The 21,180-nt window shown below is 49.2% G+C and overlaps 2 protein-coding genes across 2 annotated transcripts; both read right to left on the bottom strand.

Moving 5' to 3' along the window:
* Nucleotides 1–6,334: 6,334 nt before the first annotated feature.
* LOC129147766 (MARVEL domain-containing protein 3-like) lies at nt 6,335–12,617 on the bottom strand. Its single transcript, XM_054711088.1, has 4 exons — nt 12,558–12,617; nt 11,929–11,947; nt 9,942–10,076; nt 6,335–7,966 (listed from the first exon to the last, which is right to left on the bottom strand). Exons 1-4 carry the CDS (start codon nt 12,615–12,617, stop codon nt 7,329–7,331), a joined length of 852 nt encoding a protein of 283 aa, XP_054567063.1. The 3' UTR covers nt 6,335–7,328.
* Nucleotides 12,003–20,759, bottom strand: MARVELD3 (MARVEL domain containing 3). Its single transcript, XM_028143307.2, has 3 exons — nt 20,288–20,759; nt 18,425–18,558; nt 12,003–13,457 (listed from the first exon to the last, which is right to left on the bottom strand). Exons 1-3 carry the CDS (start codon nt 20,686–20,688, stop codon nt 12,847–12,849), a joined length of 1,146 nt encoding a protein of 381 aa, XP_027999108.2. The 5' UTR covers nt 20,689–20,759; the 3' UTR covers nt 12,003–12,846.
* Between the last annotated feature and the right edge of the window lie 421 nt (nt 20,760–21,180).

Here is a 21,180-nt window from a genome sequence, read left to right as displayed (position 1 = left end):
GTTGATATATACGTAAGTAGGGTCCTGTTCACAAATGGTTGGTCATCATGTATCTTCACCTTTTCAGAGGCCCCATACCCACATGTGTGTTTTGGTGGGGTACATACACTCTTGGCAAATGACTATTAAGTTCAACCCCTCAATCTGAATTTGGATCCCCAAATTTCCAGGAATACTTGACTTCCCTGTGTCAAACTACTGGTCAGCTCCTGCAGAATTTTAGAACTCAGGTCTTGATTTGAAGTGGGGAACATAGTAGTTCATACAAAGTTTAGGTGCTGTTAGAAAGATGGGAACAATAGTGTGTGCTGCCTTATTTTTATATAGGAAAATGGAAAAAAAAGTGAAGGGAAAGTGAAAATGAAGGAAACACCCAAGATAATAGTGATGGGTGATGTAAAACATCTTTCTACCCAGACAGCAGAAGCTCTGAGTTATAGGATAGTGATGTTGTCTAGAAGAGAAAGTTGTTTTGGGAATATACCACTTTAATAGTATAGTCTCTTAAAAATTGTCCTTTATCTGTGAACCTTCTTCTTGTCTTCTCTGTTACCCACCCTTAATGGAACCATCACAAAACCCACTTCTGAAATGACTTTTCCAGAAGTTAAATGTATTTACTTTTCAGTCAGAATAACTCCTAAGTTCCAGATGTTCTGTGTAGTAGATTTATTTTCAGGAAATACTAGGTTGTGTTGGATATCTTTAATATAGGCTATACCAAAACTACTTATTCTTTTTTGTAACTTCCTTTAGTTCCTTTTTCTCTGTAATTGCTCTGTATTAACACAGAGGGTAAAAAGGCCATAGCCCATTACCAAAAATATACAGAATCTTCTGACCTGTGAGGTTGTTTGCAGTCATTGTGTGAACCGATTAGACTGTTAGGTGGTGAAAGACAGTAATCTGTCTCCAGGTGAATGTAACCTACTTCCTAGGACTTTACCCAGAGGAGGTGTTCTCCAGGTGGGCAGAGAACCATTGATCTCTAGTCCAGAGATCCTGGCCTCTGCATGATTCTCAGGTCTCTGTGTGTACCTCCCATTTAATAGAAAAGTTTAAGAGAATTTCTGAAAATAACATCACTCCTGCTGATGGGAGCAGTTCAGCAGTCCTATGGAAGAAAGAAAAATGCACGAGTCTTGGCAGCCATGGTATTCTTCCTTTTATCCAAATGAATTGGGAATATATGTGAACATTTGAATGCTGGTCTATCAAAGCTACCGTGCTACCATAGAGTCATTGAATTACCACTCCTAATGCAAGTGAAGGTTTTATTATACTACTGTGAGTGTGAGTGTGTGTGTGTGTGTGTGTGTGTGTGTGTGTGTAATACACTTATGAGTTCCTTTTCCTGGTGTATAGAAGAGCCAACACGAGCAGCTTGGTAATCATTGGGTGCTATTTCAATTGTTTGTAGCGAGTGCTATTTTTCAGGAGATGGAGCCAGTTAGTTAGGTTTGGCTGATCTACTGAATATCATGTGATGCTCTTCTTTCCATGTAGACCTTCAGTAAAAGCAGGTACTTGGAAGCCACAGGCTCACCTTCTCTCTCTACTCAATAATTATTAATGAAGAGACCTCCATAAGGGAGCACTTGGCTGTTATCAATAAATGTACTAATTATTAAATAGTCTCCAAGCCATTCAGTGATGTCTGCAGCATCACGATAGAACTGTCTTGTGTCACTTTTTACTTCCCTCTGGGTGGGGCCTTTTAGACTCCCCAATCATGGAGGCAAGTTAATCTTTCTCTCCAGTTAGTGACTTTTGCCCCATAGCTGGGTAAGCACTTCCTAGATGGAGAAAAGCAGCTACAGTAAATCCTGCTCTGTTTCCCTCATTTGGTGATCATTCAAATCACACATAAGCTCCTTGTACTCTAAATTTCATGCACTTCTCCCAGACGCTATAGGGTTTCCTCTCACTGTTGCCAATGGACGTCATCCAGACAGTGAGTTCCTATCTTACGGTTTTGTGCAATCATTGTCGTATTGTAGTCCTAAGACTCATTATAGTGTATTTTTGATATTTTTGAAATGTGTTAAATTTTTTAATTCAATAATATGAGCCAGAGCATGTTGCAGCAAATCTATTATTTGTAAAAAATAACAATAACAATAATAATAAATAAAATAAAATGGAATATCTTTTTTCATGGCTTTGTTTTAAAATGAAATACCTGTTATTTTATAAATACTTCATTTTAGCATGCAACTGTAATTTTCTCTAACTTGTATGTAGAATTAGTTTCCTAACCAAAAACACCATTAGAATTTTTCTGCTTTTTCTTGCTTTAGGGGAAGATAATAAATGAAACTACATTCCATGGCACTCTGTGAAGCTATGAGTTAAGGGCAGAATAAATATTTTTGATCATCTTTTAAGCTGAGATAGCAATAAAGTTTTTTTATGCTAAGAAACATTATATTCTGACTTGGTTTCTATGTTTTTTGTGGGTTTTTTTTAATCCCAAAGACAGGAAACATGGCCCTTATTTACGTGCAGGTGATTAGCTGACGAGAGGAAACTCAATTGTAAACAATCTACAGCTCCTCTTAAATCATAGAGCTGATGGTGATAGAGGAGCTAAGTGCATAATCTGGCCATCATGTTTGGTATAATGTAATAATGGCTTTGGTATTAGAACTTCAGACATAACTGGTAGGTTTGGGCCCATAAAATACTTATAATCTAGGTAAGCCTCTAAATTGTTCCTCTCTCCTCTCCCCATTGACTGCCTCCCAAATCTCTCGACTTGGAGCAAGATTAGCTACCTCTCGCTCCAGATGAAGTCCAAATTGAAGTCCTCCTTCAGTTTCCTTCTCATTAGCAGAGCAAACAGTTTGAAAAGTTGGTTCACTAACTATTCATTGAGCACCTTCAATGCGCTGGGTTCAACCACCATCACCATCATCTACTTCAGTACCTCAGTTCCATCAGATGCACACCTCGCTGTTCCACGGTGGCAGAAGTGAAATTTTCTGAGTGTGTTCTCTGCTTCGTGTGGTATCAGGTCCCCACCCAGTACACCGAAGGCCACAAGAGTACATTAGTCACGACATGTTCCAGTGTGTGATTCACTGGTCCCGAGTTTTGCCTCTGCTATTTAGGTTTGAATTTAGGCAAGTTAACCTCTCCAAGGCTCCTCTCTCTCAATTGTTAAATGGAAATCGTATCTCTCAAGTTGTGAGCTTAAATGAGATAATGCAAAATGCTACCTTAGCTCAGTAGTGCATCTGCCATAATGAAGCAATCAGCAGAATGTCAGCTACTGGGTAAACCACTTAACCTTGAACCTTGGTCTCCTCATTTAAAATGTGAATGATGAATCTTGATCTGCCTCCTCCAAGTGGTAGGAAATAAGATGTGGTTGGAAACGGCAGATGTGGGGTGTTGTGGTCACAGTGAACGATGGGCTCCAGTCCCTCGAGAGGAGTTGAATCTTGGGAACAGTGTTATTGCTGGGCCTACACACAACGTTGGATAAAAATCCTCATTTTATCAAGCACAACTCAAACACGGGACATGTTTTAGGGAACCTGGGAATACATGCTAGGGGAGAACAGTGTGTATGGTTATTTTTTTGAGGGGTGGGCTGATATTTGCTGTAAACTTTTCACTGCTCTGTGAAAACCGTGGGGCTGAGGATGACAGGGGAAGTGCCCCTTTGTGGCACAGATGTTTGTATTTTAACCTCACAATGTAGACTTCCAGTTGATTGTTTTCCTTCAGGCTTCACTTTTTGTAAAAGTATAATCTAGATAATCTCCCATTTCCAGAAGAGGTTCCGTTTTCATCCTTCACTGGGATCGTTTCTGTAAGAATTAGCTATTGAGAGAATTTGAGAGGAGCGAGGAAAGGCAGTATGTTATAGGGAGGAGAGTCCGCGAACATGCAGGGGGGAAAACATGTTCGAGGAAAATGGCTTTGACTTAATTTTCTAATAGTCATTTTGGTAGATATTGAAACAGGATTATGTTTGCTGGTTTCTTTCTGTATAGATAATGTCAAAATTGCTGTTCCTAGAAATTTCTAAAAATTCGGTTTGAATTTATCAATAGTTTGATCTTGTTTATAATGTGACCATAAGAAATTTGAAAAAAAAAAAAAAAAAGCTATTGAAAAGCAAGAGGAAAATTAGGAAAAAAAGCAACCCCTATACTTTATATAACATACTAGGGGCCCGGTGTACGAAATTTGTGCATGGGGGTGGGAGGGTGTCCCTCAGCCCAGCCTGCACCCTCTCCAATCTGGGTCCCCTTGAGGGATGTCCGACTGCCTGCCAGCCTGATCACTCCCTAACCACTCCCCTGCCAGCCTGATCGACACCTAACTGCTCTCCTGCTGGCCTCATTGCCCCTAACTATCCTCCCCTGCTGGCCTGGTCGCCCCCAACTGCCCTCCCCTGCTGGCCCGGTCACCCCCCACTGCCCTCCCCTGTAGGCCTGGTCGCCCCTAACTGCCCTCCTCTGCAGGCCTGGTCACTCCAACTGCCCTCCCCTGCAGGCCTGGTCGCCCCCAACTGCCCTCCCCTGCAGGCCTGGTCGCCCCCAACTGCCCTCCCCTATAGGCCTGGTCCCCCCCAACTGCCCTCCCCTGCTGGCCTGGTTGCCCCTAACTGCCCTCCCCAGCAGGCCTGGTCCCTCCCAACTGCCCTCCCCTGCTGGCCATCTTGTGATGGCCATCTTGTGTCCACATGGGGGCGGCCATCTTGTGTGTTGGAGTAATGGTCAATTTGCATATTACCTCTTTATTATAGGATACTAGAGGCCTGGTGCACGAAAATTCGTGCACGGAGGGGGGTTGTCCCTCAGCCCAGCCTGTACCCTCTCCAATCTGGGATCCCTCTCACAATCCAGGACTGCTGGCTCCCAACTGCTTGCCTGCCTGCCTTCCTGATTGCCCCTAACTGCTTCTGCCTGCCAGCCTGATCACCCCCTAACCACTCCGCTGCCAGCCTGTTTGCCCCCAACTTTCCTCCTCTGCTGGCCTGGTTACCCCTAACTGCCCTCTCCTGCAGGGTTGATCACCTCCAACTGCCCTCCCTTGCAGGCCTGGTGCCTACCAACTGCCCTCTCCTGCTGGCCATCTTGTGCCGGCCATCTTGGGTCCACATGGGGGCAGGATCTTTGACCACATGGGGGCAGCTATATTGTGTGTTGCAGTGATGATCAATCTGCATATTACTCTTTTATTAGATAGGATAGAGGCCTGGTACAGGGGTGGGGGCCACCTGGTTTGCCCTGAAGGGTGTCCCTGATCAGGGTGGGGTTCCCTTGGGGCGTGGGGCAGCCTGAGCGAGGGGCCTGTGGTGGTTTGCAGACCGGCCACGCCCCCTGGCAACCCAAGCGGAGGCCCTGGTATCTGGAATTTATTTTCCTTCTACAATTGAAACTTTGTAGCCTGGAGCAGAGCCAAGCCTGGGGCTCCCTGGCAGCCATTTCTGTTGGGGTTATAATTGAAACTTTGTAGCTTAAGCGGGTGGGCCCGGCCAGGGTGTGCAGAAAGCTTTGCTTCCCCTGGCCTGCTCTCTCAAGCTCCGTCCTGCCGCCATTTCTTTTTTCTTTTTTCTTTTTTTAAATACAATTTATTGATTTTTTACAGAGAGGAATAGAGAGCTAGAAACATCGATGAGAGAGAAACATCGACCAGCTGCCTCCTGCACACCCCCTACCGGGGCTGTGCCCACAACCCATGTACATGCCCTTGACTGGAATCGAACCTGGGACCCTTCAGTCTGCAGACCGACGCTTTATCCACTGAGCCAAACCAGTTTTGGCTCTGCCGCCATTTCTGTTTGAATTTGTTTACCTTCTATAATTGAAACTTTGTAGCTTGAGTGGAGGCTTAGGCCTGGCAAGGGCAGGCAGAAAGCTTGGCTTCCTCTGTTACCTAGGAAACCTTGCTCTCTGGGGCTGTAGCCATCTTGGTTGTGTTAATTTGCATACTCGCGCTGATTGGATGGTGGGCGTGGCTTGTGGGTGTGTCGGAGGTATGGTTGATTTGCATATTTGTCTATTATTAGGTAGGATATTTGCAGTTGTATCTGAAAATACAACTTTCAGTTGAGCTGAAAATCTGAGACGTAAAATATAAGAACAGCTATAAAACTTTAGGTTAAAATTATTGAAAGGACTTTAAGATTCAGTGTTCATGATCTATTATACTATGAAAACAGTTTAGGGTCATGGGAGGTTATAATGAAAGATCTACCCTGTAGACACTGTCAGGGAAAGCAGCAATGGAGAGGCCTCCCATAACCCTTTATAGTCTAGTAAAATTAACTACTTGATCTTTGAAATAGTTAAATAACATGTTTAAGAAGTTTATGACTTTTTAAAAAATGTTTTTATTGATTTCAGAGAGAGAAATAGAGAGGGATAGAAACATTAGTGATGAGAGAGAATCATCAATTGGCTGCTTCCTGCACACCCCCTCTTGGGGATCGAGCCCTCAACCCAGGCATATGCCCTGACCGGGAATCGAGCCATGACCTCCTGGTCCATAGGTCAGTGCTCAACCACTGAGTTATCCCTGCTGGGTGAGAAGCGTATGACTTTTATTTCTCACTATATGAGCCTCGTATTTCAGAAAGATATTCAGGAAGGCTGAATTCCAGATGAATGACTTGCAACAAAAAGAAACTAACTTGGAATGATGGCAATAAAACCCAAGACATTTTCTCTCAGCTCTAATACAGGGATCTCAAGGAGGAACATGCATGCTAAAGGCATCTCCCTTCATGTGTCAGAAATCCAGCTCCCGTCTTGCTCCTTGGCATCCAGGCAGTCAGTACACGGTCCTGTGGGCAGTACAGTTTCCCTCTACGAGAGGGTCGGAATGACTCGTTTAGAACTCAGTCACATAATTGCTTTAAAAGCTTTCTCCTGGGACCAAATAGGAGGGGGTATGGCATGTTTCTTTTGGTGAATTTCAATAGTTGAGACAGGTAAGATAGTTCAACTATAACACTGGGCACGCCACCCCTGATGTACAGTTCTCAACTTTCAGAATCTCTCTGGCTACTTAGCCATCATCATCACCTTACCATGTGGTGAGGGAGCCAGACCATAAGTGCATATCCAAACTTCTGATGTTCTTTGTAGCAAAGGTGGGGGAGATTTTTTTTTCCCCCAAGCTTTGAGCTTGAAAAGCTCCCTGACAGAAAAATGAGATGGCCATCTAGCTTTGCATCAGTACCAAAGCGAACATTTATAAAATCCTGTGTGTGAAAACACCAGCTGTCAACTGTGCGATTTTAAAGGACTCCTCTTTCTGAGAGGAGCCAGGGAGGCGGGCTGACATTCGGGTTCTGAGAAGGAGACCTAGAGTGTTCCGGACCACAGGTACTCCGGTCCCTCACTGTAGTTTCTGTGCTGCTCTCGGCTGTCTTTGTAGAGCTTCTGTTCTCGGTAGCTCCGGAGGGCCAGCACCACGCTGACTCCGTACATTATCACCAGAAGACAAGCAAAGGTGGCCGCTGCCCCGTCAGTGCCTGCCAGCTGGCAGTTCATCCAGGTGAGGCCTTTGCGGGCATAGAGCCTCTCTCTCCTTTTGCAAGTGTCTGTGGCATTGATCCGCAGGGCCACGTGGAGGAAAACGCCGATGCCCGTGCAGTAGCCCACTGCGGCCAGGAGGCTGAAGGCGGCCTCCAGGACGAGCCACCTCCTTGGCAGTTTGGTGAGACTCTTGGCTCCTTGGAGTAGCACACCCATGGTGAGGACGCCCAGCCCCAGGGACACCGCCACGCCGCCGTAGATCAGGGGCGCCCGGAGGACTGTGTACTGCTGGTCCAGCTGCCGGACCTGCTCCAGCTCCGTGCCCTCAAACGGTGAGTAATAGTTGTTCCCGAAGCCGCCGCCACTGGCAAAGCTGGCGCTGAATCCAGCCAGGACAAAGTAGGAAGCCACGATACACATGAGAACCATCCCATTCAGTATCACCTCCACTATCTGCACCACACCTAGGAGGAGAGAGTCGGGATTTAACACCAACATCACGCACCCAGGAAACCTCTCTAGGTCAGACCAGAGACTTGACTTTAAGGACATGGTCAGATGCAACATTAACAGCCTTGGATTGTTTTCCAATATTCATATGTTTGAAAAAGCAAAATGTCACTCTGGAAAAATTTTTGGCAGCTTACAAAAAAAAAATAAAAATTTAAACCTACACCTACCTTGTGACCCTGGAACTGTACTCCTGGGTTCTTATCCTAAAGAAATGAAAACAGGTCTACACAAAGACATGTACAGGGATGTTCACAGTAGCTTTATTTGTAAATAGCCAAATATCCGAGACAACCCAAATGCCCTTCAATGGGCGAATGGTTAAACAATCTGGCACTCCCATACCAAGGAATAATCCACAATAAAAAGAAACAAACGGTTCATGAGGCAACAAAGTGGATGGGTCTCAAGAGAATTATGACGAGCTGGGGGGTGGGGGGTGGGGGGAAGCCAGTCTCAAAAGGTTACAGACTGTATGATTCCGTTTATGTAACAGTCTCAACATGACGAAATGATGGAGACGGAGAACAACACAGCTGTGGTGGTTGGGGCCTGGGGATGAGAGGGAGTGGGGAGGGGATAGGGGATGTGTGTGACTATTAGGGGGGAACACGGGATGATGGGACAGTTCTAGACTTGATTATGATGGTGGTCACACGAATCTACACGTGGTAAAACTGCATGGGACTACACACAAAGACATGAGTGCATGTAAAACTGGTGACATCTAAGCTTTGTAGAATTGTGATATTATACTATAGTTATGCAAGATGTTTCCATTGGAGGAAATTGGGATTAGGGTACATAGGATCTCTACTATTTTTTGCAATTTTGTTTTGTTTTGTTAATCTCACTGAAGGATATTTTCTCTATTGATTTTCAGAGAGAGTGGTGGGGGAGGGGGAGAGAGAGAGAGAAGCATCGATGTGAGACAGACACAATGGTTGCCTGCCGCACGTGCCCCAAATGGGGCCAGGTATTGAACCTGCAACCCAGGTCAGTGCCCTTGACTGGGAATTGAACCCGCGACCCTTCGGTCAGCAGTCCAACACTCTAACCACTGAGCAAACCAGCCAGGACAGCAATGTTTTATGAACCTATATTTATTTCACATTTTAAAGTTTTTTTAAAGATGCCCTCACTGGTTTAGCTCAGTGGATAGAGCGTCGGCCTGTGGACTGATGGGTCCCGTGTTCGATTCCAGTCAAGGGCACATGCCCAGGTTGCATGCTCAATCCCCAGTAGGGGGTGTGCAGGAGGCAGCTGATCCGTGATTCTCTCTCATCATTGATGTTTCTATCTCCCTCTCCCTTCCTCTCTGAAGTCAATAAAAAATATATATTTTTAAAAAGTTTTTTAAAGATATAAACTGAGAAAAATCACTTGTGTCCCTGTCCACTCTGTTCTCTACCCCCAGCCACCTTCATGATTTTCTAATATAACTCACAGTGTTCCCTCATGCAAATAAAAACACACTCAAATCAGCCTTCCATCTACTATTCTGCATCTTGCTTTTTTCATTTATTCTTCTCAGAGATGTTTTTAAAATGTGTGTGTGTGTGTGTTTTAATATATCTTATTGATATTTTTACAGAGAGGAAGGGAGGGGGATAGAGAGCTAGAAACATCAATGAGAGAGAAACTTCCATCAGCTGCCTCCTGCACACCTACTGGGGATGTGCCCACAACCGAGGTACATGCCCTTGACCGGAATCGAACCTGGGACCCTTCAGTCCGCAGGCCGATGCTCTATCCACTGAGCCAAATCGGTTGGGGCCCACAGATGTTTTTAGATCGGCTCCTACAGAGTCCACATTCCTCGTTGTGTGGCCTCCAACCCCACTGGGTACTTAGACCAGTCTATTCAGGATCCTACTGATGGACAGAGGCTGTTTCCTTGGGGGCTTCTTACAAGTTTAAGGAACCTACACGTGCCAGGAGACAGCAGGTGCCAACAGGTGAAAGGAGATGAATGTCTTCTTGTCAGAGGTCGGCTCTCATGTGTCACTGACAGAAGCCCCGGGCTCTTCGAGGCTTCCTGCTGGCAGAAGGTCTCCTGCCATTCTCTCAGGGTTCAGACAGCGAACTAAGAGAAAAGCACGTGAACCTGGATTGGGGACGCCAGGTTCACGTCCCTGCTCTTGACCGCCTGTGACCTTGGCCCGAGTCACCGGCCTATAAGCCTCAGACACTTCACCTCCACAATGCAGATAATGCCTGCCCGTCCTCCCACGTGAGAGAGAGCAAGCACATGGAAATACTTGGAAAAATCATAAAATGTTCTACACGTGGGTGGTGATGCTCCTCAGGAACGTTTACAAAGTGGAAGGGGCTTAGAGACTTAAGAATGGGATCAATGTCTGAGAAGCCACTCAGACGTCAGGAAAACCCTCTGATCCGCTAGGCGTACCACGCCGTTTCTGAACCACGTGGCTACAGACCAGTATCTCTGTCTAACGTACTTAGGCAACAGCTACTGGGCTGGCGGATCCTATCTCCTGCTGGGCCCACACGAATTCCTAGGAGGCTCACGGGACACAGCCGTCAAGGGCGCCGACAGTTAAAGCGGACGGGTCGCTTCACATTACACAGTGTTTTTCAAAGTATCACACTTTAAAAAGACATTAGCTTGTAAGAACATGTAATAAATAACTTCAAAAGGCAATGGGTGTTTAATTTTAGAGCGTGCCTTTAACATTTATGTAAAACGTTTTTTGTACTCGTTCAATAGAAACTTATCTGGCCACTGGGGAAAGCTAGCAATAAAACTACTGGTCTGCAATGTGTTAAGAAGCTACGTTCCTCCAATTTAAATCTGAGAATAACATCAAGTCAGAACTGCCCACTCTCCACCCCGACACTGAAGCTACTGGCCACTCTCCCTCCAGCAGAGCCTGTGAACTGACCCAGACATCAACCTAATTCACGGGGAGTGAACCCCCTCCCCTTTTCTCTGCCTTGGTTTTCCTTATGTATACATGGTACTCTCTCTCCCGCTGTGGAGAAGCGGGACTACTGTCCTCCTCCACGATGTGGGAACCTGAACGTTCCCTTCCGGGACAGATTCTGTTCAAACAGTGGACTCATGACCCATGCAGCAAACATCTGCGAGGTTGAAACCGAACAAATCTACATCTTGTCAACCAACCCACGGACGGCAACCATCTGCTGAAGGCATATGGCCACTGACTTGTCACAGCACCAGCCAGACCACCTGGCTTAGCTACAGGATCAAACAGGCCCAGGCATTCCCAGTGCTGTTAGTGCAGAGAGTCACAGACGCCAGGAGGAAAGAAACACGGGTGAGCAGAGCCAGCAGTTGTCTCTGGTGAGACGGAAGCCGTCGCTAGGACGGCAGAGGGCTCTGTAGAGGGAAGTGGAGACTCTGAACGTGAGGTTTTTATTGTAAGCAGTGGCTTACTCACCGAGGCTGCCTGGTGGCTGATCAGTTAATACTCTGCCTAATTGTACACCCACTTCTGCGTTTGCACTGCCAATGTGAACACACTGAGGAGAGCAGGTCAGGTATTTATTTATCTAAGTCAGTGGTCAGCAAACTGCGGCTCACGAGCCACGTGCGGCTCTTTGGCCCCTGGAGTGTGGCTCTTCCACAAAATACCACGTGAGGGCGCGCACGTACAGTGCGATTGAAACTTCGTGGCCCATGCACAGAAGTCGGTTTTCGGCTCTCAAAAGAAATTTCAATCGTTGTACTGTTGATATTTGGCTCTGTTGACTAATGAGTTTGCCGACCACTGATCTAAGCTATGCAGTAAATGAAAAAAAAATTTAAATTTCCTTTTCTCCAGGAGCAAATGTTGCTCATGCTGTCTTGTGTATTCTCCAATAAATTTTCTAATCACATACAAGCATAGAGATATACTTATTTCCTTTTCTAAACCCAAATGGAACTCACCTCTTATATGTGATGTTGCCTGTATTTAAGGGAATATTATAAGAGTATTTATAAAGAGAACCATCACCTCTAAATTAAATTTTTCTTTGGATTTTTTTTATTAGATTCAAATAAAGCAAATAACATATTCAGTTGTACCAAGAATATATTGTAATGTTCTAGAAGTCATAATTTAACATGTAATAAGAACCCACGAGGTCGTCTGGCCAAAAGTAGCATTCTTCTTTTGAGGAAAAGTTTACATTCTTTAATTCTGCATGGATCCTGAATTCCAGATGCCGGGTTTTAGTCTTCGTACAATGGTACATTTGTAAGAGGTACAAAACACTTATTGAGCCTTCAAAGCCATGGTACGGGGCTTTTTAGAATAGCTTCTTTGCAGCGAATTAATCTGCTTCCTGCTTCCTCAGCCCACGCCTCCCTCCAACTTAAATTTTACGGGAGTCTCCCAGCAATCCCAGCCCTGCACCCAGAGCACGAAGGGAGTGAAGGACGGCGGAGCTCAGCGTGGAAAACACAGGGGCTGGCCTGCTTGAGACAGCCATCCATGCCCAGACAAGTTCCGGCGGAGGCGGCTCGTGTCTATGCGGCTTTTCTTGAACTCTGAAGATAAGATTCTTTAAACTCACTCGTTTAAATTCTTTAAATTCACTCCCTTTACTTAAGAAGTGCACGTCGCTGCAGCACATGCCTTTCTTGGGGGGTGTCTCGGGCTCCAGCGTTTGCTTTAAAAGGAATTTTGGTTAGTCCCTCACCAACAGAGGACTGACCCAGGCTTATGACGTCAGAGAACGGCAGCCCGTGCAGCCCGAGCGGCGCCCCGCACACCGGCGTTGGCGGTTCCGCAGCACAGTCCCCGGAAGACCACGATTCAGGAGAACTCACTGCCCTTACATGGGGCAGGAGGTTTTTAAAAGCCTAAAGCCCTAATACCTCCGCAGGCTTCTCCTTGAGCTTCCTGACCTTGCGGTAACCCCTGAAGGCCAGCACGGCCCCCACGGCAAAGGCCCCGCTGCCCAGGGCAGCAAAGATGCCAGCGCCCACATCGCCCCCGTGGAAGGTGCAGCGGAAGCCGCGGTAGCCTTTGCTCGCGTACAGCGCCGCCCGCTCCGCGCACACCGGGGAGGCGTAGGCGGCGGCCAGCGCGCGGAAGTACCAGCACAGAGCGGGCACGGAGGCCGCGGCCAGGAGCGCGGCCAGCGAGCCCTCGATCAGCAGCCACAGCGGGCAATGCCACGGGACCCGCAGGACGCCCAGGGCGACGAGGAGGCAGCAGAAGGCCATGAGGGCTCCGCCGTAGGCCATGGCCGCCGTGACCGTGGGCAGCTTGAGCTGGTAGAACTGGAGGTCCAGCTGCTGCGCTCTCTCCCCGTCAGCGCCATCGAAACCGCTGTACGCCCCTCCGAACTGGTAATAGTAAATGCCCCCCAGGCTGGCGATGCCCGTGTAGCCCCCCGTGGAGCTGTAAGACACAGAGCTGCAGGCCAGGATCAGCAAGTTCAGGAGAGCCTCCAGCATTTGGCAGCAGGCTGCAAAAGAAGGGCGCGTTACCATTCTGAGGGGCGGTCTTGCCCTCGGAGATGCCCACCGCGAGGCTACCTTCCCTGGGGCAGCGATTTTTTTTTTTAAGATTTTATTTTTAGCTTTAGCTGGTTTGGTTCAGTGAGTAGAGCATTGGCCTGTGGACTGAAGGGTCCAGGGTTCCATTACCGTCAGGGCACATGCCCAGGTTGCAGCTCGATCCCCAGTAGGGGGCGTGCAGGAGGCAGCCAATCAATGAGTCTCTCTTATCATTGATGTTTCTTCTCTCTCTCTCTCTCTCTCTCTCTCTCTCTCTCTCTCTCTCTCCCTTCCTCTCTGAAATCAATTAAAAAATATTAAAAAGATATTATTTTTAATTTTTATAGAGAGAAAGGGAGAGAGAGAGAGGAACATTGATACGAGTGACACATCGATCAGCTCCCTCCTGCATGACCCCTACCAGGGACCGAGCCCGCAAGAAGGGCATGTATCCTGACAAGGAATCTAACTGGCAACGCATTGGTGCCTGGGATGATGCCCAACCAACTGAGCCACCCCGGCCAGGGCCACAGCTGGCTCTTTACTCTGCCCCCTGGAAGGCCCAAACAGCCAAAGCTGCAGTCGATGGCAGCCGGGAACTGTGGTCTCCAGAAATGATGTCGGAGAGACTTTGGACGGAAAAGAGTAACTCCCAGAGAGAGCAGAGCCGCCTGCCCCGGGGGGTGAAGACGATGGTGGGAAGCAGGCCAGTGAGCTGAAAAGGCACCCTCTACGGGAGGCAAGAACTTGCTCTGCACCAGCCCTTCTCGCCGGAAAGACGGAAACGTAGCTCTCTCCCCTTCAGCGCTGTTTTGTGGCTATCTTCAGTTTGAAAGAGGAGCCGTCTCCACGTTGGAAGGGAAATCGTAACCCAGAACTTAACAGAATAATGAAGTTGGAAGAAAAGTATGGAAGATAGGCATCACAATGTGAACCATGGTTCACATGGATTAGGAATAGGGGCCGTTAAGTTCATTAAACCCATGACAGAATTAAAGAAACAGAATTGGTTTTATTCTTAGACTTGAACTCCGTGTGCTTTGAAGTGTAACGTTGGTTTCCTTGGTTTTCCTAAAGGGCCCGCCTGGGCCATGACCTCTTCCCAGAGCTGGTTCTCTCAGGGCCCTGGCTTCTTCAGACACGGGGAGAGCTCCAGCTCATCGAGCAACGCTCGCTGCTCCCTTCAAACCAGCTTTCCTGAGAGGTAACTCACCCTCAGCAGAACAGCCCGCCCTGCGCACGCAGCTTGGGGTCTGGCAGGTCATCGATCACATCATCACCACCAAGATACAGACCATTTCACCTGCCAGGAAGTGCCCTGGAAAGCTGACCTTTGTGGTCAATTCCTCCCCTTCCTCCCCAGGCAGCCCCTGCTGTGCTTTCAGCTGGGAGGAAGGTTTGCCTTTTCTAGAATTGCATACAGTCCTGCACTCTCTAGTGTGTCTGAGTCATGAAGCGGGGTGCTTCTGAGCTGGGACCTGCTGCTGGAGGGGCTCTCGTGGTCAGCTGACTCTGAGGTTAGGGGCCAGGCGGTCAGCGTCTCCCCACGTTGAGAGAACCAGATGTTGTGCCCGGGTCCACTTGGACTGTATATGAAGCTGTTATATCTATACTCTAATCGAAATGATGAGCTCTCAATTTCCCCCTAAAATGCAAATAGCATTGTTTTCTTTAAGCATAAAAGTAACATATACTTACAAAAAAATGTAGATAAAACAAAAATACATAATGTAAAATTTAACTAAATTCCAACCAATAATAAAAAAGAAAACACACAGAGTTTTCATTCTGGACTGTTCTGCTATCTCTATTATAAAAACCCCTTGGTCATGACGCCGTCACGGCAGAACGACCAAAGACTGGTCACCAGGAGGCTGCGGGCGCGGGTGGGCGGGGCTGCACGATTTCACGCGCTGGGCTTTTAGTATATACGTAAGTTTTGCCATTGCTTATTAACCCACTTTTTCACTTAAGAATGTGGTGTGGCCTTTTTTTCTATCTCAGCAAAAATGTATCTACTTAATAATGTTAAGGGATGTAAAGAATACCGCGATGACTTTAAAAAATTCCAGTGTAAAGAACATTTAGGCTTTTCCCGATGTTTTGCTAATGGGAGCAAATACATGCTATATATGGTATATCTTACTGGAGTGTGGGGAGGACTGGAGCTGCCACAGGCCCTTATCCCCGTTTTAGATTTAAAAGAACCACCAGGGCCAGGAGGGATGTCCAGGGGTATCCGTTTTTAAAAATAAAGGCTCAGAGGCTCTCCAGGGCTTCCAGGCCCCTGAAGGAATCGGGCTCTCGGATAAAGCCCTCTCTCCGGAGAAGCAGTAGTTCATTTGTGGGCCCTCCCTTCTCTGACCTGGGCTGCATCAGACCTGCTAATGAGTTAACAACTCTTAAAGTCAAACGTGGTTTGACATCGTGGTGTAAATTTAGTCCAGATAATTACTGGGTTAGGGTATTAAATAAATACCTAAAAGGGGGGGGGGACTAAGAATATTAATTGGGGGGAAACGCCACAACTCTCCATCCTGAATCTTTCCAGCGTGATCACAAGTCAATGCCATTGGCCGTGGGAAGCCATCTCCAGGCTCTGATCGAGTGAGAGGCATACACCACTGACTCTAGGGATTGCAACTTTCCTGGGAGAAAATGAAATTAAACTTTTAAAGATGCTTTGCAAGTAAGGCTATAAACGGAATGCAAACATCACCATGCTGTGTTGTTGTTGTTTTTCATTCTTTTTTAAAACAACTTCCTTTTTACATGGCCTAGCTCTCCTGTGATCACCTCCATGATGATTTGAGCACAAGGGACTAGAGTGAGAGGGCAAGGAGAAGCTGCTCCAAAGGCAAACTGGGGAGCTGGGAGGGGAGCAGGAAATGTACTTATTCCCAGGGAACATGTAACGCCGCACCGGTCCCTCCAGACCACGAGTGAGCACAGACGACACACAGACAGGACTCCTGGGGATCTGCTACCCACATTCGTGTTTGCTTTTTATCTCCTCTTTGTCCTCAGCACCTGACGATTTCAGTCTCTGCCCATAAAAGTGGATTGGGCCGAAACTGGTTTGGCTCAGTGGATAGAGCGTCGGCCTGCGGACTCAAGGGTCCCGGGTTCGATTCCAGGTCAAGGGCATGTACCTTGGTTGCGGGCACATCCCCAATAGGGGGTGTGCAAGAGGCAGCTGATCGATGTTTCTCTCTCATCGATGTTTCTAACTCTCTATCCCTCTCTCTTCCTCTCTGTAAAAAATCAATAAAATATATTTAAAAAAAAAAAAGTGGATTGGGAGCCTCTCTCTGTGAGCGTTCTCAGCGTTCCACAGAATGTCTTCAGTTAGGGTGACTCATAGCTCATCTTCAGGGTCTCCCCCGGAAGCTACAGGGGGCCACAGCTGCCCCCCACTTCTGCTACTTGGCTGGAGGAAGGAGGGCATGATTTTGTCGATAAGGAAAAGAAATCATAAAAGATGGACGCTAAGACGGGTGACCTTTCTCCAGGCATGCATTTCCTGCTCGAGAACAGTTCCTGCTGTTTAATGGCTGGTTCTCTCAACACAACACCGTATTGTGTACTTCGTACGGGCCTCTGCGTGCACTGAGATCTTTAGAAGCCCTCATTTGTTAGCTTCTGGTTGGTGAATCATCCTTTTACTATCTTGACTCGGAAACCCAACCTCTGGGCCCAAAGCCAAACAGCCAGAAGCAATCAAAGGTAGTAAATCAGGGTGCGTTTTGGTCAGGAGCCTTACGCTCTGCCCTCTCCTCTTGGTAAATCAACCACAGAAGAAAACATAGCTCTGCAGAGAAACCTGTTAGCCAGCCTGGCTTATTCCTATTATTCATATCACCCAGCAAAGAAAGAAGGCCCAGCAAGTAAACCATTTCAGGCCTTCGCGTCAGGCTCTAAGTTTCCATTCCAGCTCTTTCGCTTAACAGCTGTGTGACTTTGGGCAACTGACTGCGTCTCTCTGAGCCTCAGCAGTTGTTGAGAGAATTAAAAGCAATGAGGTTGAGCCAACGTGTGTAAACTGAAGTGAGGATTCTTGTTCTAGGATTGCCCAGAGCTCCTCAGGGAAAGTTCCATCTAATCCTATAACCATGTATATCCTTGTAATCATCCTAAAATACATTTTCAGGTGCAAGTTCCATGACTCCTCTCCCTCAGGCTGAGAAATTCCTCCCCCCGCCCCCCTCCCCCCCGCCACCCCTTACTCATCCACAGCCTAGGAAAATTTCTCAGCCAGTCATGTGAGCCTTCAGGGATCACCCCGACAAACCAGATTTCCTTCTTTGCTGGCAAGGCCAGGACGCTGCCGGCATGGGAACTCTGGGAAACCACATGCAGCTGGCACAGGATATTAATTAACTGTTTCTTCAAACTCTGGGTGCTAATAAGTGTGGTTTTTGTTTGTTTGTTTTTATGAAACAGAATAGAATAGAAATTACTCAAGCACTTAGTGTATTGTTGTGTGTGTGTGTGTGTACCTGGTCTGAATGTAAAATAACATTTCTTACTGTGAGTCTCAGCCAAGTTTAAAGCCACGATGGAGTTTGGGCATCAGATCTCTTATGAGCTGCAACCCAGCTGCTCCCTCCAGGTGACTTCTCTACCTCAGCTCCCTGACAGCTGGCAGCTCAGAGCTGGCTCTACCTGGAGACCCTGCAGTTCACCTGGAGCTTAAAAACTGCAAACAGGGCCTCAGCAGACCCCGGGGAGCCTTTGAGGAGAGGCTTGGGAAATCTAGCTGCACCTTTCAGGCATTTCTACTGTTGTTGTTTTTTAGAAAACGAGAACCTCAATGCAGGAAAGGGAACGAAAATGCTAGGAACCCAATTCTGCTTGAACTTCTGCGTTCCCAGGCCGGACCCTTCCGGAACCACCAGCGACAGTGAATGGCCAACCTGCCTCCCCGATGGCTCACCTCTCCCCGTGCACAAGTATCTGCATTTGTGGCATTCCAGGAGTCCTTCAGCCTCTGACTGGTAGTATTCCACGTCCTCCCGTCCAGGCCTGGGGTTCGAGGGCAGATACAGCCCCGGAGTGGGTTCACTGTAACTAAAAACATACACGGCCATTAGGGGGGGGCCTCCATTTCAATAGCTTGTTCAGTATTAGAACTCCGGACACCTCACGCTGGGCCCAGACATCAAACCATGAGCAGAACAGAAACAAAACCTGCCAGAGTATTTCAACACTCCAGGGAATTCTCTGGTTCAGGGACCGCAGCGGGCATCCACTCTGCTCACTCCCCCCATTCCTTATCCCTGGATGCCCTCTGCTAACGACCTCCATCCAGCCTTCGATGCTGGTGGGTCAGCCTGGGGGCGCCTTGCTAAGCTTCTCAGTCCAGCATGGACCAGGCCACTTCAAAACTAGCTTGCCTTCACAAGGCTCTGATGCCCGGGCTGGGGACAGGACACGGATGTATAAGGCAAGCTAAAACGTAGCTCTGTCATTTCCCATGTCACGCAGTTGCAATGCAATGTGGCTTTAATCAGGGAACCGATAGCTGGTGCCTGTGACTCTATCTGGGCACACCTTTTGTCATTGTCCGGCTAGTTGGTTTTAGATAATGTCATACAAACTCAGGATAGCAGCTTTCCCGCTATGTGAACACAACAGGTGGAGAGACTAGGCCTAACCCCACAAGCCCCGCAGCAGAGAGGAGCCTGCCTCCTCCTGAGAGAAGTGGGCAGGCGTCAGAACCCAGAAGGAAGTCATCACTGCAGGTCCTGTCTGCTTCCTTGTTGGACTGGCACGCATCCTGGGCAGTGGTGGGTTTGCATGGGATGTCCCGTGGGGTCTAGGACCGCCTCCTGCCCTCCCTCCCATTCCCGCCCTCTCCCAGCTCACAGTCCCCAGCACATCACCCTGCTTTCAGCTCAGGGGCTTGGTGGGAACTCGGTGTTCTACCAGGCAGGGGCGGCAAAGTCTGCTCAGACAGAAGGGAGGTGTCTGAAACAATCATGGCATCTGAAGGAGGCTGCCCAGGACGACCTCACGGACATAAGGGGCGGGGGGCGGGGTAGGGATCTTTGCCCTTCAATGGGCAGTTTTTGGTCGATTTCCTTCTTTGGTTAAAAGTGTAGCTTCCGCCGAAACCGGTTTGGCTCGATGGATGGAGCGTCGGTCTGCGGACTGAAGGGTCCCAGGTTCGATTCTGGTCGGGGGCATGTCCATTGGTTGCGGGCACATCCCCAGTGGGGAGTGTGCAGGAGGCAGCTGGTCGATGTTTCTCTCTCATGGATGTTCCTGGCTCTCTATCCCTCTCCCTTCCTCTCTGTGAAAAATCAATAAAAAAAAAAAAAGTGTAGCTTCCTCCAGCTGTGTGTTTGAAATACACATATCCCTGGAAGGGGTTACACATTAAACTATGACCCCGGCACTGGGCTGACTTTATTAGGTCCTGGCCTCCAGGGAACGGGGACTTTGGGGAAGGCTGGTTCTGGAACACAGGAAAAGGGTGTGAAGCCCTAAGGGGCAGCCCCGTGACCCCATGGTGGGGGACCAGGGAGGAGCCTCAGGTTGACTCCAGCCACCTCATCTCCTTCCCACCCCTTCCCTCTCCTGCCCTGAAGTTCTCTCTGTCTCCTAACCTGGTCCCCCGGCTCTGCCACTGCCGACAGGGGTGGTTTCTGCTTTCTTGATCGGGTTCAGGTCAGTAAGTGGGGGCTCCATAAGGTTTTCCTTCCAGCCCAAGTGACCTCAAAGAGCGCCAAGGGACGGCGCCGCCTTCCTTTAGACCGGCTTCCAACGACAAGAGGCCCCCGCAGCCCCAGCTCACCTTTCCGGTCCTCGGCGCCCGGTGCCCTCCTTCCTGGAGGGCGGTGACTCCGGGGTTTCCCAAGGCGCGGGCCAGGGGGGCGGGGCTGCGTCCCAGGTGGGCCTCCGGGGTCCGTCCCGCGTCCGGCTTTGGCGGGGTTTTTCCAAAACTCTTTGCTCCCCAAGGCGATAGTCCCCAACCCTGCGTCTGTCCTGGTGGGGGTCTCGGTTCCGTCCCCGGTCCCGGTCCCGGTCCCGCTCGCCACCCCTTTTCTCCCTGCGCCGGTCCCCCGCTCCGTCCCGCGGTCGCTCAGGGTGCCGGTGCTGCTGTCGCTCGGGGCGCCGGTCTCGGTCCCGGCGCGGGGGCCTGTCTGGGTCTCTCGGCCGCGTCCTGGGCTCGCGAGTCCTCGACGTATCTTCCATCGCCGGACGCCGCGTCCCGCCCCGGAACGGCCCGGGAGCAGCAATCAGCACAAGTTTCCCCGGCAGGTGGCCCAGCCGGGGCGGGCGGGGCGGGGCGGGGCGGAGCGGGGCGGGCGGGGCGGGCGGGGCGGGCGGGGCGGGCGGGGCGGGGCGGGGCGGGCGGGGCGGGCGGGGCGGGGCGCTCACCTGCGCGCACACGCACTGGCCGCGCCGCGGGCCTGGAGGGCGTGCACTGAGCGCGCGCCGCCGGCAGGGGGCGCAGCTGCCGCGCGCGCCACAGAGTGCTGGCTGGGAACCTGAGGCCCTCTCTGCTGTACCCCGCGGGGAGCCGGCGACCGTCAGCCCCGAGGCACCCCTCCGTGAGCCCACAGGTGCGCCCCTCACCTCGGGTTTCCTTCCCCAGAGTGTACCCACCCCTCGCTCACAAGCGTCCTCGGAGCCGCACTCCCAGCCCTGAGCCAGCGCTGTACCTCTCTCCCCCTCTCTGCTCTC

Source organism: Eptesicus fuscus, chromosome 21 (assembly GCF_027574615.1).
Source record: "Eptesicus fuscus isolate TK198812 chromosome 21, DD_ASM_mEF_20220401, whole genome shotgun sequence".
In the NCBI taxonomy this organism is placed as follows: domain Eukaryota; kingdom Metazoa; phylum Chordata; class Mammalia; order Chiroptera; family Vespertilionidae; genus Eptesicus; species Eptesicus fuscus.
Note: the sequence above shows the minus strand (reverse complement) of the source record. Positions and strands in the feature narration are given on the sequence as shown.

Bases quoted from the DNA above. Each gene is read 5' to 3' on its own strand.
- LOC129147766 (XM_054711088.1), bottom strand. From the start codon at position 12,617: ATGTGCTGCAGCGACGTGCACTTCTTAAGTAAAGGGAGTGAATTTAAA. The intron at 7,967-9,941 runs GTAGGTTCCTTA...CTCTCCTCCTAG, and splicing joins CCTGCTGTCTCCTGGCACGT to GTGTGGTGCAGATAGTGGAG.
- MARVELD3 (XM_028143307.2), bottom strand. From the start codon at position 20,688: ATGGAAGATACGTCGAGGACTCGCGAGCCCAGGACGCGGCCGAGAGAC. The intron at 18,559-20,287 runs GTGAGCTGGGGC...GTATGTTTTTAG, and splicing joins GGGCGCCGAGGACCGGAAAG to TTACAGTGAACCCACTCCGG. The intron at 13,458-18,424 runs GTGAGCCATCGG...CTTCTTTTGCAG, and splicing joins ATACTTGTGCACGGGGAGAG to CCTGCTGCCAAATGCTGGAG.